The sequence below is a fragment of the Oncorhynchus tshawytscha genome, linkage group LG13 (assembly GCF_018296145.1).
Source record: "Oncorhynchus tshawytscha isolate Ot180627B linkage group LG13, Otsh_v2.0, whole genome shotgun sequence".
Taxonomy (NCBI): Eukaryota; Metazoa; Chordata; class Actinopteri; order Salmoniformes; family Salmonidae; genus Oncorhynchus; species Oncorhynchus tshawytscha.
This window is the reverse complement of record NC_056441.1, coordinates 63,909,548-63,928,682: the sequence shown is the minus strand read 5'-3', so window position 1 is coordinate 63,928,682 and position 19,135 is coordinate 63,909,548. Positions and strand designations below refer to the sequence as shown.

General features: G+C 43.3%; 1 protein-coding gene and 1 pseudogene across 1 annotated transcript in view; both read right to left on the bottom strand.

Moving 5' to 3' along the window:
* The window catches only part of LOC112239968 (max-binding protein MNT), a 28,870-nt gene extending 18,140 nt beyond the window's left edge, over nt 1-10,730 (bottom strand). The window contains exons 1-4 of the mRNA XM_024408341.2: nt 10,443-10,730; nt 3,507-4,179; nt 2,998-3,039; nt 2,326-2,437 (exon numbers count right to left, since the gene is read on the bottom strand). Coding sequence (XP_024264109.2) covers nt 2,326-2,437; nt 2,998-3,039; nt 3,507-4,179; nt 10,443-10,515 — 900 coding nt within the window. The 5' untranslated portion in view covers nt 10,516-10,730. The remainder of the gene's footprint in view (nt 1-2,325; nt 2,438-2,997; nt 3,040-3,506; nt 4,180-10,442) is intronic.
* Nucleotides 10,731-14,967: 4,237 nt separating this feature from the next.
* LOC112246923 overlaps nt 14,968-19,135 on the bottom strand; it is a 28,547-nt pseudogene continuing 24,379 nt past the window's right edge.

The following is a 19,135-nucleotide window of genomic DNA, read 5'->3' as shown; positions in this document are numbered from 1 at the left end:
ACCTCTGCTGCAAAGGATAAGTTCATTAGAGTTACCAAATTCAGATTGCAGCACAAATAAATGCTACAGAGTTCAAGTAACAGACACATCTCAACATCAACTGTTCAGAGGAGACTGCATGAATCAGGCCTTCAATGTCAAATTGCTGCAAAGAAACCACTACTAAAGGACACCAATAATAAGAAGAAACTTGCTTGGGCCAAGAAACATCAGCAATGGTCATTAGACTGGTGGAAACCTGTCCTTTGGTCTGACGAACATAGCAACAGGAACTCCATCACATCACTCCAGAGTCAAATTAGGTTTGTTCAAGACCTTTGTACACCAGTCCCCTGCTCGCAGATGGCTTTCGATATGCTACCTGCCTGTATCACACATCATTGAACCACTTACAGTCATTCCTTTTCAACCACAAAAGTCTATTAAAAAGGTTTTAATCACATAAAAATAATCTAAATAAAAGTGTATATAAAAAAATGTAATACTTTTTCAAAGGGGTTTTAATGAACTCTTGGTACATTTTGGAGACTCTGGTCTTCCTATACCCCAGGCAGAAGTGCATATCCAAACAGTTTAGCCTTCTGCTAGAGGCTAGAAACTCCCTTTCATCCCCAGTCCTCACCTGGACTAACCTGACCAGACCTAATGACATTGCCAAGAACACCAAGGAGCTAAGGATATACAAAGCAGCTCCAATAGCCTACTGGCACTAAAACAAATAAGAATTGTTATCATCTTAGTTCATCAGAAATGAATTGCCGTTTATACCAATTTTGTCCCAGACAGTTTTCCCACACAAGCCGCCACCTGTAGGAGTGGTGGATCAGGCATACAGTAGTTCACACACAATCAGCAGGAGACAAAGGGCTAGGCAATCTTCACTTGACAATGAAGAAGCAACAGAAAAGTTCAATGCTCAGATGGTTCCTAGCAACACCACCAGACAGTGAACCAAGGGTCAGCGGGGGGGGGGTTAGTTTGTGTAAAAAGTATGTACCTGAAAAAGAAAAATGACATAAAAGTAGGTTACAAATATCACTAGGAATTCTGCTAAAAATGGGTTTAATTCAGTAAATCTGTTCAAGTATTCACACACATAAGAAAAGGCACATTACATGACCAACAGTATGTGGACACCGGCTTGTCGAATATCTCATTCCAAAATCAAGGACATTAAATATAAGTTAATAATTATGCTTTGGATGATGTATTAAACCACCCAGACACATCAAATATGCAGTCGTCCTTTTGAACTGAGCTGCAGGACAGGAAGGAAACTGCTCAGGGATGTCACCATGAGGCCATTGGTGATTTTAAAACAGCTACTGAGTTCAATGGCTGTGATGGGAGAACACGGAGGATGGATCAACAACATTGTAGTGACTCCAAAATAATGACCTAAATGACAGCGTGAAAAGAACAAAAATATACAGAATAATGTGTACAAAAGGCACTGAAGTAATACTGTAAAAAATAATAATAACCTGGCCTAAATGCAAAGCCAACAACCGATCAATGAGCAACTGCTTCATGGTATGTGTATGCTTGGCATAAGCAAAGACTGGGGAGTTTTACAGGATGAAAAGTAACGGAATGGAGCTAAGCACTGGAGGAAAACCTGCTTTACATCAGACACTGGGAGAGAAATTCACTTTTCAGCAGGACAATAACTTACAACATAAAGCCAAATCTACACTGGATTTGCTTATCAAGAAGACAGTGAATATTCCTGAGTAGCCAAGCTACAGTTGCTTCCAGAGGCAGTTTGAAACCATGAGTGTTGCAACCGAGGACAGGCGATTTTTACACGTAAATGAGACAACGGTCACGTTCTGTGAGCTTGTGTAATCTACCACTTCGGGGCTGAGCCGTTGTTGCTCCTAGGCGTTTCCACTTCACAATAACAGCACTTACAGTTGACCGGGGCAGCTCTAGTAGGGCAGAAATTTGACAAATTGACTTGTTGGAAAGGTGGCATCCTATGACGGTGCCACGTTGAAAGTCACTGAGCTCTTCAGTTCAGCCATTCTACTGCCAATGTTTGTCTATGGAGAGTGCATGGCTGTGTGCTCTATTTTATACATCTGTCAGAAATGGGTGTGGCTGAAATAGTCGAAACCACTAATCATTACACTCTACTTTCTTCAAACAAAGCCTACGAGATACGACACAAAAATGACAGGGAAACAAGTAACATTAGAAAACTGGAAAATCCACACATTCAAATGGTGAAAACGCAGAGTGAAAATCTACACTTAATTCAACAGCGAATTCAATTCCATCGTAGTCCTTTGCTCAACCATACAGTTATTTTAGCTTGCTTACCTGTATATATCGGAGGGCGCTCCTCAGGACACTGAGGTTAGAGGTCTTCTTCTCATCTGCATTGGGGATGTTTTTCTTCAAGGTATCAAAGCACTCCTTCAGGTGAGCCCGTCTGAGTAAGGGATGGAGGGATGAAAGAAGGGTAGAGAGAGAAGTCTTAGTGAGAGGGAGGATGAGGTCTGATTTCACACATTCAGCTTCTTTAAATAAATAAATGTTGCAAACCAATTTCCCATTTAGGGCTAATAAATAATTACTACTAACATGAGACATATTGAACAGGTTTCTGTTTGTGGTAAAATGTCTGTGTTAAAGGATACAGGCAGGGGTAAGGCAACAACTCCTCTGCTTGGTCCTGTTTTTGGCTATTATAACCCTACTACTACAGTACAGGGAAGTACAATCAGAATATTGAAAGCCATTAAAAAAAGTCCAAGATATGACCAATTATTGTCTGACAAATGCCATATCTATAGATTAGACATTAGTGAATAAATGAGAGTATCATTTTTTTCTTAGAACAGGACAGAGAAGCAAGCAAGCAAGTCGGTTGAAAAAAGACGTGGGCAATAATAGTGTACACCTAATCTCACCATAACCTTAAACTGCCCTGTGCAAAGAGCTCAATCCACTGTTTAATAAAAGGTGACCATGGGAGAGAGATGCACCCACCTGTTTTTCTCAAGCTTGTTATGTACTTCTCTTGTCCCTGCCCTGTAAAAGCACAGATCGGAGCACATTATAAGATTGGGTGTCCAGAATGGGCAAGACGACGAGACTCACTGAACAAGAATCAAATCAACCAACAAATATAAAAGTACTCCATCATCTCTGTTACTTTACTTTAACAATATACTGTATAATATGCACAGGCAGCTAATTGGATCTGATTACCGCTCAATTGACCAAATCAGGACACTCATTATAGAGTACATAATCCAAGAGTTATTTCCTCCAAAAATCCTTCAGTGTAGTGACTTTTCATGGTTTGTGATTTCTGATACCGTTTTTACCTTACCACTCAACATGTGACTTACAATCACATCTACACACACTCTTTGCTACAAAAAAGCCCCCCCCCCCACCAAAAAAAGGAAAACTAAAAATGCAAAAGGAGAAAAAAATAAATCTAACCAAAGTGCAAACCCTCTCTCCTATAAATAACAAAATTGGCCACTTACCCTCCAGGCCTCTTCTTCCCGTCCAGGTCAGGGGGGCTGCCTCGGCCTCCAAAAGGGCTGGTCTGGGCCCCACGGGGTGTCTGGGGGGGCCCTGGCTGGGGAAGTAAGGCATGCAGCTGGGGGGCTGAGATGATGGAGCCAAGGTAGGGCTGCACCAGCTGGGGCGACTGCTGCTGCAGCAGTTTATGGTTGCCAGATTGGGGGGAAACCATCTGCGGAAGGTGATGGTGGTGGCGACTCTGCTTGTGGTTGCCAGATTGGGTCAAAGGCAAGTGGTGGGAGTGGTCTGCCTTCACCTGGGGAGAGAGAGCCAAAAGTGCACCCTGTCCCTGGTGGTCGTGCCCTGGGGAGTGAGGGTCCCTCCTGGGGGAGGCCAGGTAGGGTGCTGCCCCAGTCTGGGGGGACAGGGTGGTGGAGGAGGGGGTTGGGACAGTGGGGGGCAGACCTGTGTGGTTGGAGGTCATCATGGGGATAGGGATGACAGTAATGGGCATGGAGGGGGTGGCAGTGGGGGGCGGGACAGGGGCGGGGCGGCGCTCCGAATGGGGGCAGGGCTCTTCTGCTCGGGTCACATGGTTCATCTGGATGGGGGAGTAGGAAGTGACATCATTGCGCCTGTGGGTGTGGTCAGACAGCTGTTGGAGGCGAAGCTTCTCCCTCAGCTCATTCTCCTCTGTGGGGAGAGAAAGAAGGCATGGTTACAGGCTAGAGCACGTTAACAACCGTAAGAGCCAAGAATGTTACCAGCATTTCATTCAATTTATCAATAAATATTTTGATTGTACTAGCTTTGTCAACAAACAAAGGAACATCTGAAAAGTGAAAAAACATTTCTCCATACGCCACCTTGACCGTCTAAAAAAGGAAACTCCTCCATAGCTCTGGGACTGCAGTTAGGTTAGCTCTGGTAACGTAGACTTCACCACCCACTGGGTTGACAGCAATGACCTCTAACCTCTGCCATGACCAGAGAACATCGTTTTCAAATAGGTCAAGCAGCATAGGTTAGGTACCAGCAGAAACACGTCTGACAACATTTCCAGCGTCATTTGACTAATCTCCATCTAGTGAGTTTGACAGCCAGGTTCACTCCCAATGAATACTACAATCAATAAACAAAAACAGGGGAGGAACACTAGGGTAGCTGGAAGGAAGCATTCTGCCATCCATTCACCTAGCTAGCACACTATGTTTACAGCTTATGTTGCATGTTCTGAATTTAAATATGATGCCAGAAACCTCAATAGGGCTTTTACAATGCTGACATACATTCATACCAGACCTGCAGCCAGACCTCATCCTGCCTCCTGGAACTCTGCCAGCTTATAAGAGCCGTATAATGCAGCCGCAATGCCTTGCCTGCCAGAACCTTGAGACTAGTTACAAGAATTGACATATTAAAGCAGCTTGTCTTTGAGGGAATCCTGTGGGCCCTGGTCAAAAGTAGTGCACTATATAGTGAATAGGTGCCATTTCCGAGGCAGCCAAAGTCCTCTATTTATACAACGTTGCTCTTGTTGGCACTGGCTGGCTACAAGACAAAACTCAAATTCTGTTTATTCTTTTTATGAGTGGATTTACACACTTACAGGTCTGCAGTATGACAGGAGGACTGACAGTGTATGTGTGCTAAAAGCTGGGCTGAGCTCAGTGCGAGACATTTTTTTTGAAGAGGAAGTGGGGTATATTCCAAGGTCAGTGTGTTCAAGTAAAAGCAGGTTTTATGCCTCTTGCCCAATCCAGGTCATACTGGCATGTAAAAAGGGATATGTTCTGTTGGGACATTGCAAGCTTCCGTAATTCCCCAAACTAATCTTCTTACTGGGGACCCATATGCAACGACTGTAATATGTGTATGCCTAAATACCTTAATGAAGTATTTGTAACTTTGAGCTGAAGCAGAATAGTTTTTTTCTGAGAAACTTCCATGTGTGATATCTCCACATCTACTGAAAGCCCTCAGAGAGAGAGAGAGAGCTGCAGGACGCAGTTGGAAACACATCAGAAAATGTATTGTGGCAGCAAATCAATTAGACAAAGCTTTTATTCAGCCCTCTAACCCAATGTTGGGACTGAAAACTGAACAAACACATTGTGTTGATGTTAGTGCAGTACTGAGATTGAAGACATTGAACAATTGAAGCGCAAAATGCTCCGTGAACTTGTCTGTTATTTAGGAAGCAACTTGTTTGTTAGAACGTTTCAGTACTGATGCTCTTAACATTAGGTCCACGTGCGGTCCTTGAGAATGAGCTCCGATTGCGTTTTCCTAGCTCCTTCAACACATTCTCGTCTTAGAGTGGGGGAGAAAAGACGACAACCTGGACAAGCCAGAGAGACAAAGGAAGAGAGGGGGGGTTGAATCCCTGAGTTCTAGCAACGACCTTACCTCTCTTCATCCAATCGGATTGGAGACTCACCAACAGCATGCGTTTCAATGTGTAGATACTATGGGGGGGCGGGGGAAGGGGGTTGTCCAGTTGCTATGGTAACAGTGGTGTTAGAACCCGTCAGACACAAGAGAGCTTTACAGCCCAACCTTTACATCGATAAGAGGTTGAGCAGATCCGAGCTAAACATGGCCATTACAGCACGGTAGCTACACAATGTTCCCTTTCCTTAGACCACCATATCCAATTCAATGGGAGACTTGATTCAATTGGGTTGTTCAGAGAACTTCTCAGAAGCGTGGGATAAATTGAGGACATACAACAGTGTGTGGATTGGGCCCAAGCTGTGGTAATTTACCTGATTACAGGGAGGGTGAAGCTGCATGTAGTCGAAGATATTGACAAAAGCGAAAAGTCTCAAAGAATAAATAACAGTGTATGTGTGTGTGTGTGTCTGTCATAATAATTCTATCTGGCTGTGCATCTTCCAAAAGAGGCCAAGGCACACACGGAACATGATTTTGCAGTTAACACAGACATTGGTCATATTTTGTTCAGAGCCAGGCAATAGGAACAAGCAACAGCTCTACTCTCCCCAGCACAGCAGAGGCCACATCGTCACGGTGACATTGAAAGCCTCCTCGTTCTTAGATATGAAGAGTTGATGATGTTCTACATACTGCCTACGAAGATTAAACAGAGCGGCTCAAACTGAAACTACATTTTGGTTGGCCTTTTATAACACTAGAAATTGTTGATCAGAAGAGGTCTTTGTATGTTTGTTCCTTATCTAGAAAGAAACTATTTGCCTTTATACTGACCTGAACTAGATCTACTTAAGTTAGTAAAAATGTAAATGTCCAAGACCTGGGGTTGTATTCATTAGTGCACACTGTAGCACTGTCATCAGAGTAAACACCGTCATCAGTGTTTAACCTCTACCTCAGGCCTATCTGGTACACTCAATAGTGACAAAGTGCAGTCAGAGTTCAAAGTTCAGCAGCCCTGAGAAGATTCAGTCCATTAAGTGCTCTTCTCCCACATTCAAGAACAACCCATAAAAACCCAGGAGGCCTGGATTGGTTAGGCCAAACCCCAGAAGGACTGGATTGGTTAGGCCAAACCCCAGAAGGACTGGATTGGTTAGGCCAAACCCCAGAAGGACTGGATTGGTTAGGCCAAACCCCAGAAGGACTGGATTGGTTAGGCCAAACCCCAGAAGGACTGGATTGGTTAGGCCTTGCGCAGTCACAGTCCCAGGGTAGGATTCAAAGGTCAAACGCAGTATTAGTTAACAACAGAGCCAGGAATAAGTCCTCCTCTACATGCATCTGAGAAGGATGGTCCTTTAAAAACCCATGACATACTTAAAACCATCGTTTAAGTGCAGAGTGTTGTGAGCTTGTCATTTGTTGAACAGGCAATGGAGGTGTCAAAACTCCTAAATCAAATTGTATCTGCCGCATATTTTCCAGATGTTATCACGTGTAGCGAAATGTTTATGTTCCTAGCTCCAACAGTGCAGTGATACCTAACAATACACACATATCAGAACGAGAAATGTCAGAGTCCGAGAATATAAATATACACGGAACAAAATTATTTTTAAAAACGCAACACGTAAAGTGTTGCTCCCATGTTTCATGAACTAAAATAAAAGAGCCCAGGAAGTTTCCAAAACTCACAAAAATATTCTCTCAAATTGTATGCACAAATTTGTTTACATCCCTGTTAGTGAGCATTTCTCCATTGCCAATAATCAATCCACCTGACAGGTGTGGCATATCAAGAAGCATGATCATTACACAATTGCACCCTGTGCAGGGGACAATAAAAAGTCACGAAAAATGTGCAGTTGTGTCACACAGCACAATGGTCACAGAAGTCTCAGGTTGATGGAGTGTGCAATTTGCATGCTGACTGCAGGAATGTCCACCAGAGCTGTTGCCAGAGAATTGAATGTCAATTTCTCCACTAACTTCATTTTAGAGAATCTGGCTGTACGTCCAACTGTTCTCAAGCGCAGACTACGTGAAACCACACCAGCCCAGGACCTCCACATCGGTCTGAGACCAGCCACTCTGCCCGCTGATGAAACTGTGGGTTTGCACAATCGAAGAATTTCTGCTCAAACTGTCAGAAAACATATCAGGGAAGCTCATCTGCGTGCTTGTCATCCTCACCAGGGTCTTGACCTGACTGCAGGTCAGAGACGAAACCAACTTCATTGAAGGTGAGCATTTTCCCACTGGCACTCTGGAGAAGTGTGCTTTTACAGATGAATCCCGGTTTCAACTGTACTTTGCAGATGGCAGATCGCGTGTATGGCATTGTGTAGGCGAGCAGTTAGCCAATCTCAATGTTGTGAACAGAGTGCGCCATGGTGGTGGTGGGGTTATGGTATGGACATGCATTAGCTACAATGTCCCAGTTCTTCCATGGCCTGCATACTCAGACACGTCACCCATTGAGCATGTTTAGGTTGCTCTGGATCGACGTGTACGACAGTGTGTTCCAGTAATATCCAGTAACTTCGCACAGCCATTGAAGAGGAGTGGGACAACATTACACAATAAACTGCCTGATCAACTCTATGTGAAGGAGATGTGTCGTTGCTGCATGAGGCAAATTGTGGTCACACCAGATACTGACTGGTTTTCTGATCCACGCCCCTCTCTGGGGTAACTGTATTCCCAATCATTTCAAATCCATAGATAAGGGCCTAATGAATTGATTTAAATTGACTGATTTCCTTAAATGAACTGTAACTCAGTAAAATCTTTGAAATTGTTGCATGTGGCGTTGATATTTCTGGTCAGTGTATATGATGGTGTGTATAGACATATTAATAGAAATGGTGTGTACAACAGTAGTTATATAGGATGAGCCTCGACTTGGTTACAGTATGAAGTGGGTAAAACACTATGGAAACATTAAAGTCACCAGCTTTTAATGACTATTGACTATGTACACAGGTCATAACTCCTGTCCTCTCTCTGCAAATGAATGACTGGTGAATACACAGCTGTGAATAAGGTAGAGGAAGGGGTTGTCGTTTCTTTTACCATTTTGGTTCTCAACCAAAGAGTAATCAGATGTGAAAGCATTGACCTAAGGTGTGAGAGAATGACGCCCACTCCATGGTTTCCGGTAAGATCGGAGGCATAGTTGAGGATAGCCTCGTTCTCGTGCCATTTATAAAGATACTTTTGTGAATCCAGGTGAGAGTCAAGTCTGGTATAACGTTACTGCATTAGTGTGTCAATTAAAACACTATTTTCATAGGTAAATTGGTTGACTCAAGACTACCTACCACGTGTTCTTATCTAACAACATACACCCTTTCAAAGTACAGGAAAAACTTGATTAATGTTTGCACTGCTTGCTTGACTTACTCCTAAAGATCTATTGAAATGTTGTCTGGTTGTGTTTAGCTCTATGGCCTTGATAGGTTGGGGATAAAAACATGTGTAGTTCCGCTTATATAACCAAAGCACATAGCAGAGGAGTGAGTACAGTAGAAGGGGAGAAACACTGCCCTACTTTCTTCCACACTGATCTAGCAGCAGCACTAGAGAGAAGAGAACAGGGAGGGAACGAGGGGGCCTCCGAGTGTAGGAGTGCCAAGCATGCACGTGGTGAAAGGGGCGGTCCCCGTTGCAGATGGGGCGTGGTCAACTTGGACACGTCACCAGCAACAAGCAAAAAAACATTCAGCGATTAGCCGAAGGTTTCTTTACTAGGCATGTTCTATCTAGCCTACATTTCAGTTTTAAAAAGTGTCATGTACGAAATCACATACATGTAATGGTGTATTAATACAGCAATTTTAGGAATTCAAAAGATTGAGCGCCACAGGAGCCGAGAGGGAAACCTGAATCTGTCATATGATCCCATGATATGTCAGGTCAGATGATGTAAAAACGTCTTCAGCACTCGCGTCGCCACCGCCCTTTACTGAGATGAGTTTTTTTTATTTAAATGTAAAATAATGAAGAAGGTTACTATCCGACTTTAAAAGTCGTCGCTAGATGTTAAACTTACATGGTTTGGCCGAAAGCTCATAGTTGGAAACAGTGCTGCAAATAAACACGATCGTTTCAAGATTTGATAGGAGGCGCGTCGATCGACGAGTTTGTAATGCAGTAGAATTCACATGGCTACATTGTGTCCTGTCACACATCCAAATGATATATTTGTAGCCAACTTCTTAGCACAATGATCCAATCTGAAATATGCTACTATTTGAAATCACACCTCCAATTGCTCAAGACATTTGAGACAAGGACGTCTGATTAGTCACGACCCCCAACGCAAACAAAGGCAATACAAATCAACTGTGCACTTAATCTTACATTATGAACCAAATGTTAAATTATGAAGAAAAGAAATGACTGAGGTTAAAATGCATGCAGATTATCTTTTCCCAGGAGAATAATCTTATAGATTTGACACATCTAAATAACGAATTAGTTTGATCCTTTCAAATCGTAATGTTGAAAGCATCTAAAAAAAAAAACGATAATTGATTGTAACCTTTACATACCACGTGCCTTCTGTTGTTGCTGGGCTTGCAATTCCAAAAACTTGGCTGCTTCTAAAAGCGTCTCGATGCTCATTTCTTCTACGTATTGGAAACTAAATGTTACAAGCAAAAATTAAGCGAATGTTACAGGCTATGTACTTTATTTTTCAGTGTAAGGATCCAGTACTTCAGTCAGCAAAATTGAAGAAAAAGGTAATCGGATACCCCTCGTAGAAACTCTTCCACATACGTAGAGGAGTTGCAACAAGATGGCGTTGAGTATAGTAGGTAACAAATCAGGGCCAAAAGCATACAATATAAGACCGCCCACACATGTATTCCCTCCCATACACTAAAATAACAAATAAAACACGACATGGAGTCTTGAAATGACTTGACATACTGGCATTGCATTTCATAATGCTACAACACAAACTACACGTTTTCTCATCACAAACTACACGTTTTCTCATAGATTCCTAATCCATGATTTGTCTGTGTCCGTTCACGACAACAAGTTTATATATTATTAACATATTATTAGCCTAATAGCTAATCACCAGCCGAGAACAACAAAGTATTGAGCTTGAAAGTAGCCATCATTCTCATATTATGATCCGGTCTCTGGGTCAGTGGCCTTAGCAACCAGCCATCATTGACCGAGGTAGTTTGTGTGTATGCATTGATATGTAGGCTACGTGTGCCATTGTTTTTTAAACGTAGTTCTGTCCTTCAGCTGTTCTTGTCTATTAATGTTCTGTATTATGTAATGTTTCATGTTTTGTGTGGATCCCAGGAAGAGTAGCTGCTGCTTTTGCAACAGCTAATGGGGATCCTAATAAAATACAAAATATTTACCTCCATACATGTGTTAGTCATCACAAATGTCTGTTTAAAGTAATGTAAAGGGAAACATGTCATTTATTGACCGTGTTGCAAACATTTGCTGTAGTTGCCATCATAAAGGTACAAGTAGTCAGACAAAGGGCATGGTGGAATGGTTCATTAATAAACAAGGTGGTACTGGGCAGGGCGGCTTGAAACAAGAGCAATTAAAACGTTTGCTATATAAAGAGATGGTACGCTTTTCTCTCCACATGGCGCAAGGTCGTGGACACTCGGCCAACTGGCTGGCTGTTGGGTGAGTAGTAATTTTCCTCAGTTTAACTCTGAGCAGTAACTGTTCTGTTACTTTGTGGACAGCATAGCTCTTGCACTTAGGTAATTAACAATCATGTATCTTTATGCTTGTTTGTGGGTTTTACTGGATTGACAGCTATTTTCAACTGTTTTCCAAGACCAAGGGTACCATAAATCCAAACCAATCATTTAAGTGGCACCTCTTGTGAATGGAAGCAACTATGATGTATCAAAAGTCACTGACCTCCCATGATTCTCACACACAGGAACTGATCAAGTCAAAGTCCTGCTGTGTATGCAGTGGTGACCTCTCATTCAGGGCAGGTCACCTGTTTTGAGCCCCACATGTGTAGCGCAAAAAATAAAATTATATGTATGTAACCGATGTGAAATCGAGCCCAGGCGAGGAGAGAGACCGAGGCTATACTGTTACACATACACACCACATTTTGGGGGGCTTGCCTGTTTTGCATGTTATTTTGGCATTAATACATGTCACATCATTTTGCAAACAATGTAAACAAATATATATAATTGTTAATAAAGCTGCATACACACACTGTTTTCTTGAGTAAGGCAGCTCCAAAATGCAGGTGTTTCAGCCTAGAACAGTGCTTTCTGTGGTGGTAGAGAGCCAGCAGAAAATGGGAGCATTACACCGTGATTGGCTCAGTGTTCTGTCACTCATGGGGACAGTACTTCATCACCAAGTTTTAGTCCTTAGTAAGGGTAGACATCCACAATTTCAACCCTTTGGGTCCTGCCATATAATTATTACAAGTGCCATTCCAAGAAGGCTCATTGTCATTGACCACAGATAAAATGACATCAAATCAAGTTATGTACAGCAGCTTTGATTGTACTGATCATGTCAACATCTTACTTTCAAGTCTTAGCTACCAGTCATCATAAATCAAGTTGATAATCTACTGGCAAATCCTTTTAAATCCTTGTCATATGAAGAGAAATGATAGATAAAACATATCCGTGCTCATCGGTCAAAGATTACACAACAAATTGGAAATTGCAAGTTCAACAATCAGTCTGGAAGGAATAAGTGGCTAACTGCATGCATTGTAAAGTAACTACTAATGTGAGCCTGCTATTCAATGGAGTGGCTGCCCCCCCCGCAAGTTCCCACAATAAATCCAGAGATTGCCAGACTGATGGCCCACAAAAGACCACCGTGCCACCTTCACAAAAGTCAAAAAATGACCTTATGTAATATACCTGTTTTAGAGAAATGTAATCATTGAATATTGTAAGAGCTTTCAATGTTTATATGCCCCCTTTACTTATCTTATGGTTCTGACTTGTTGTACAGGGAGTACACTGTAAGAACGGCCCATGTTCTGAATTCTGTCGTTGTAAAAGTGTTGAACAAATAGTTATGACTATGTCCATCGTCGCTCGCTCATTAATGTCTTAATTGAATTACAGATTGCCTCATCTGCTTGTCGTTCCCTTATGCCATAGTTTGTACATCTCAATTGTCAGTAGAAACCACATTTGATTAAGCAAGTCAGCCATGTTTTTTTAAAGGCCGTAAATGAGGCTGAATGAATTGTTTCTCTGCCAGTGGTAGGCCTGATCACCGACAACGATGAGACAGCCTATAGGGAGGAGGTCAGAGACCTGGCCGGGTGGTGCCAGAATAACAACCTATCCCTCAACGTAACCAAGACTACAGAGATTATTGTGGACTACAGGAAAAGGAGCACCGAGTACGTCCCCATTCTCATCGACGGGGCTGTAGTGGAGCAGGTTGAGAGCTTCAAATTCATTGGTGTCCACATCAACAACAAACTAGAATGGTCCAAACACACCAAGACAGTCGTGAAGAGGGCACGACAAAGCCTATTCCCCCTCAGGAAACTAAAAAGATTTGGCATGGGTCCTGAGATCCTCAAAAGGTTCTACAGCTGCAACATTAAGAGCATCCTGACCGGTTGCATCACTGCCTGGTACGGCAATTGCTCGGCCTCCGACCGCAAGGCACTACAGAAGGTAGTGCCTACGGCCCAGTACATCACTGGGGCAAAGCTGCCTGCCATCCAGGACCTCTACACCAGGCGTGTGTCAGAGGAAGACCGTGAAAATTGTCAAAGACCCCAGCCACCCCAGTCGTAGACTGTTCTCTCTTCTACCACATGGCAAGCGGTACCGGAGGGCCAAGTCTAGGACAAAAAGGCTTCTCAAACGTTTTTACCACCAAACCTTAAGACTCCTGAACAGGTAACCAAATGGTTACCCGGACTATTTACATTGTGTGCCCCCCTAACCACTCTTTTACACTACTGCTACTCTCTGTTTATCTTATATGCATAGTCACTTTAACTATACATTCAGGTTCAAACTACCTCAATTGGCCCGACCAACCAGTGCTCCCGCACATTGCCTAACCGGGGTATCTACATTGTGTGCCACCACCCGCCAACCCCTCTTTGTACGCTACTGCTACTCTCTGTTCATCATATATGCATAGTCAATTTAACCATACCTACATGTACATACTACCTCAATAAGCCTGACTAACCGGTGTCTGTATATAGCCTTGCTACTCTTATTTTCAAATGTCTTTTTACTTTTATTTACTTTCATTTCTTTACTTACCTACACACAGTTTTTTTTTTCTTCTCCGCACTATTGGTTAGAGCCTGTAAGTAAGCATTTCACTGTAAGGTCAACAACACCTGTTGTATTCGGCGCACGTGACAAATAAACTTTGATTTGAGACAAGGCTCCGCTGAAAGCCTGGTGTAGCAGTAGTAAGGTGCTGGGACAGCTTTATGGAGGCCCTAACAGTTTGTGGGCACCGTTTGTCACCATTATAGTGCAATTATTGTATTGTTTAGTGGCTTTGCTGGCATGCATCCCGAGTTACAACCCCCCTCCCCACCAAGATGCTAAAATCGCCACTGGGTGTGTGTGTCCTCAATACACAGCAATGAGCAGGAAGTCAATAATGGCCTTAAAATGTATGTATGTATGTATATATATATATATATATATTTTTTTTTTAAAGCACTACTGTGATAGTGACAGTTGCACTCACAGAGCTGTGAACTCAAACATACATATACACTGTCTTTTCAGCTGCACCATGGGAGCACATCCTGACTGGTTGTATCCTGTCTGGTATGGCAACTGCCCGGAAGGCCCTACAGATGGTGGTGCGGGCGGCCTAGCGCATCACTGGGGGCGAGTTACCAGCCACCTAGGACGTACATGCCAGGCGGTGTCTGAGAGGCCAGAAAAATTGCCATGGACTCCAGCCACCAGAGACATGGACTGTTTACCATGTTCACGTCAGACAGGCAGTACCGGTGCTTCAAGGCTCAGACCAACAGACTCCTAAACAGCTTCTATCCCCTGGCCATAAGACTGGTAAATGGCTAACTACTGCTCTCCCTCAGGTGATCCACAGGACTCTACCAACTGACACAATACACTTACAGCCACATGCACACACCCCCTCACACCTATGCTGCTGCTATAATGATTACATTTATTACTACCATAACGCTGCTGTTCATTGATTTATATATTATTACTATCACTGCATTGTTGGGAATGAGCTCTCAAGGTAAGAATTTAATGGAAGTGTTTTACACCCGTGGTATCCTGTGCAAGTGGCAAATTAACTTTGGGTCCACTGCTGGACCACTTTTCCTGGTATTTACCACTAAATCCCTGTTCAGGAAGTTTGTCTGTTCGGCTGCGACCTCATGTGACAATTGTGCGTACAGGCACACGAAATACTGGGCATCCTGCATTAGGTTTTGTTTAGACTAAAGTGTGTGTATGCAAAGATCATTCATTACCGACTCAAGTCAATACGACCGTCTAATTGTGATACTAAGACAGGCCACTAATAGGTGGCTACCCAGAAAAGCTATATTTCATCAACAGGATACAAGTGGATGAGCTGCAGCTATGGACTGCCCTCTTGTGGTTGCTTATGGAAGCTGCATCCTAGACAAATGTCTGGGATAGACTACCTGTGTGTAAAACACTGACTGAACATGGAAATACACAAATAACATGGTACTAAAACATACATTTATCAAAAACATTGCTCTGGTCATGACAACCTTGTCAAGGAGACTTGCAGTGAAACTGTACTGGACCTGCAAATAAGTATATCTTACACAAACGCTGGACACGACAGAACAATACCGGTAAATTATGTTCTCAAAGTCCCTGCCTATTTTTCTATTTTTTCGCTGAGTGAACGCGACCCAGTACTACAGGTCAACTATGTTCCATTATATCCCCAGTGGCTTGGCCACCACTCTAAGCAGAGTGTTCTTCAGGTAGGTCCACAGTTAGTTCAGCATGTCCTTGTTTTGGCCTTCCACTTAGTGGATCTCCACAGCAACGTCCTGCTCCTCAGCCTTCACGTTCACCAAGCACTTGAATAGGAAGTGTTGTACAACACTAGGGCTCTGTGGCTGCATCACTTCCTATCCAGTGGTACCGACTTCCTCTTCCTGTGGGGTGGTTTCCTGTTTGTGTCGTGGTGGGTAGTACTGTCTGTGCCAATGTGATATTGGGTGTTGTAGGAGAAGACTCCATGATGACATCCTCCGCTGTTCTCTATTGGGACACAGCTGACCCCCTGAGAGTTGGCTCCATCTGCCCTGTTGGTCCCGGACTGTGGAACACTGCCTGGCCCCTGTGCTGCTGTGGGAGTGTAAATCTGAGTGTGAGCTATACGGGATGTGTGTAGTGGAGTGCTGCAGGCTCTGTGGGTGCTGGGCTGTGGCTGAGGAAAGAGTGGTGGAAGTACCACTGGGGGGCGCTCTGGGCAGCTGAGGTGTCGGCCTTGGTCTCTGTCTCCTGTGGATCCAGGTGTTCTCCACAGCTGTCAGGAACAGACTCTGCTCCTTCCTCCCACAAGGGACACGCTTGTGTAGCACCTGCAGAACACAGATGACACAGTTGCTGTGTATTTTGAGTCTACAATCTATGATTTATATTCTCTGTTGGAGAAATTGAGTTAGGGTGTGTGCTTGCAGAAAAGTATGTCCATGAATGAGTTGTGTACATGTAAATGCTTAGCTGTCTGTGTGTGGCTCCAAAGTGTGTGTGTGTGTGTGTGTGTGTGTGTGTGGTGCTTGCTGTATGTGTCAGGGTTTTTTCTGCACAGAAAAGTCTTGGGTGGGCCACCTAAGTGTTTTTTTCGGGTGGACTAAGTCCAAACAGTAATACAAAAGTGTATGTGAACAAAAAAACAAAACATTTGGGGGGGGGAATTGTTTTTCAGCGTAAATATGAAATTACTAAAACCAGATAGATAAGGGACCTATATTTGTTGTATAAGATCAACATTGAAAACTTAATGACATTTCCGCAATGGCTGAGCCGGTCACTTCACAATAACCCCACTTACAGTTGACCAGGACAGCTCTAGCAGGGCAGAAATTTAACAAACTGACTTGTTGGAAAGTTGGCATCCTGCAAATGTTTGTCTATGGAGATTGCATGGCTGTGCACTCAATTTTATACACCTGTCAGCAACAGGTGTGGCTGAAAAAGCTGAATCCACTTGAAGGTGTCCATACGTGTATAGTACATTAATCCCACTAATGCAACAAAATGTGAAAAAAAGCTAAAGGGGGTGTGGACTATAGGTATACACAACTGAAATATTTTATTAAAGTAATTTGAGTAACTGATGGTTAATGGGCAGTCACTACCATTATGGGACATTCATTCGTGGTTCTATTGTGTTATAGCATTTAATGTAATTTAAAACTAAATCGAATCCAAAATGTGACTTTTACAACAAAATAATTAACCGGAACAGACCTCAGACAGCACTAATAAGCCAGGGCAAAATGCATAGAATTGTAGGAAAATCATTTTAAAACAGCAAAATTCTCTCAGCTCTATGGCAAAGTGTGTATTGAGCTGCAGAAAATTAGCTTTAAAAAACAGCTACATTTGCTCTCCCCTGCCAAGATTGGTGCTTTAAATTCTTGCCTGCAGGTCTGCATGGACGGGATGACCACCACCTAAGCCCCTTTTTAATCCAGAAACAACCCTGTGTGTGTTTATCTTTTAGGTCACTGAGTGACTTCTCTAGCCAGGCAGTGATGGCCTCCACGGGCCTGGGGTTGGAGGGTCAGCCTATAGAGGAGGCCTGGGACTGCAGCAGCATGAAGGACAGTGGCTTACGAGATTTCTCCAGTTTCCTCTCCTTACTGGGGGGAGACTGAGATGAGGGAGCTGGAAATAATTAAATATCCATTGACAGAAACTGTGGGATTTACCCAGGTACCATTGTCATAATATGCTTCTCTTCCGGTGAAGATACATTGAAGTATGTAAAACACTTATTTGGAGAATGTGAATCCACCTGCCCAGACTAATAAAGGGTGATTCATGATGATAGTGTGGAGACTGCTGGTAAATGCACAATATCAATAGCCACATATACCCACACGTACAGTATGTTGTTCAGACAGGCATGTTAGTCATAAACGAGTTCACTGGGACAGCCTTCCTGAACCTGAAGGTGCTAAAAGACAAGTTTTGTCCCAGTTCCACACTCATACTGCACGTCATTATACACCTGAGGCACTCAAGTTCACTCTGACCAAACACGCACACACAAACAAGCTTAGACATTGACAACGTGAGCCGGTAAAGTCTCACTGTCCTAGTCACCATGGAAACCCCTCTGGACGGCTGGGGTATGATGATGAAGTGAGGAGAGAAGAACAGAGGGAGGAGGAAAAGAGAGGAAGTAAAATACTTCAGCTCACTCATTCTGTGTGACAATGAGTGAATGAAAGGGGGCTTGATGGAGAGCCAGAGGAAGTGAAGAGAGAGGGAGAGAGTCTTGGATTCCTGGAACCATTATGAGGACTCCTGTCTGTTTAGACCAGCTCACGCCACGGATGAGTCACGGCCTGCATACCTCTCTCACTGCTTTTCTCTCTCGGTCTCTTCTGTCCTTCCCTGTGACTCTGCTCTTTTTCATCTGCTGCTCATCTTATTGTCAACGCATTGAATTGATTGTAAATGCAATATCAAAATACACCACAAAGGGGCGCTCCTTCCACATGATTTAGTCCTACGTCCCTGCAATGACATTGGCCCTGCTGTGCCTTGCCTCAGAGCTGCTACTGGTGCCATGCTGCTATGGTGGAAGCATTCCTTACCTAAGCAAGTCCACACATAATGAAGCCACAGGGCTCTACCTTATACAAACATACCTTATTGGTTCATAACATTTTATTTAAATGCACCCAATTGCCAGATCGGGTCTGCAATGAAACAATGACATTGTAATCAGTCAGACAACACGGCGAACTGACCTGCACGGAATGGAGGACTGGACTACGACCTTCAGGCTGGTCCTAGATCAGTTCTCTGTTATCCTATGAGATAATGTAATTTGTGTGGTGGTATACTTACTGTATTAAAGACTAATGAAGACACTAATGTTTAATTCACATATTCTCTTTCCATAGACAAAAGGTAGCAGACTGGTCAATAGGAGAAAAAAATTGAATGTGTCTAGTCTAGACTCAGACCTGGGTTCAAATACAATTGTTTAAAAT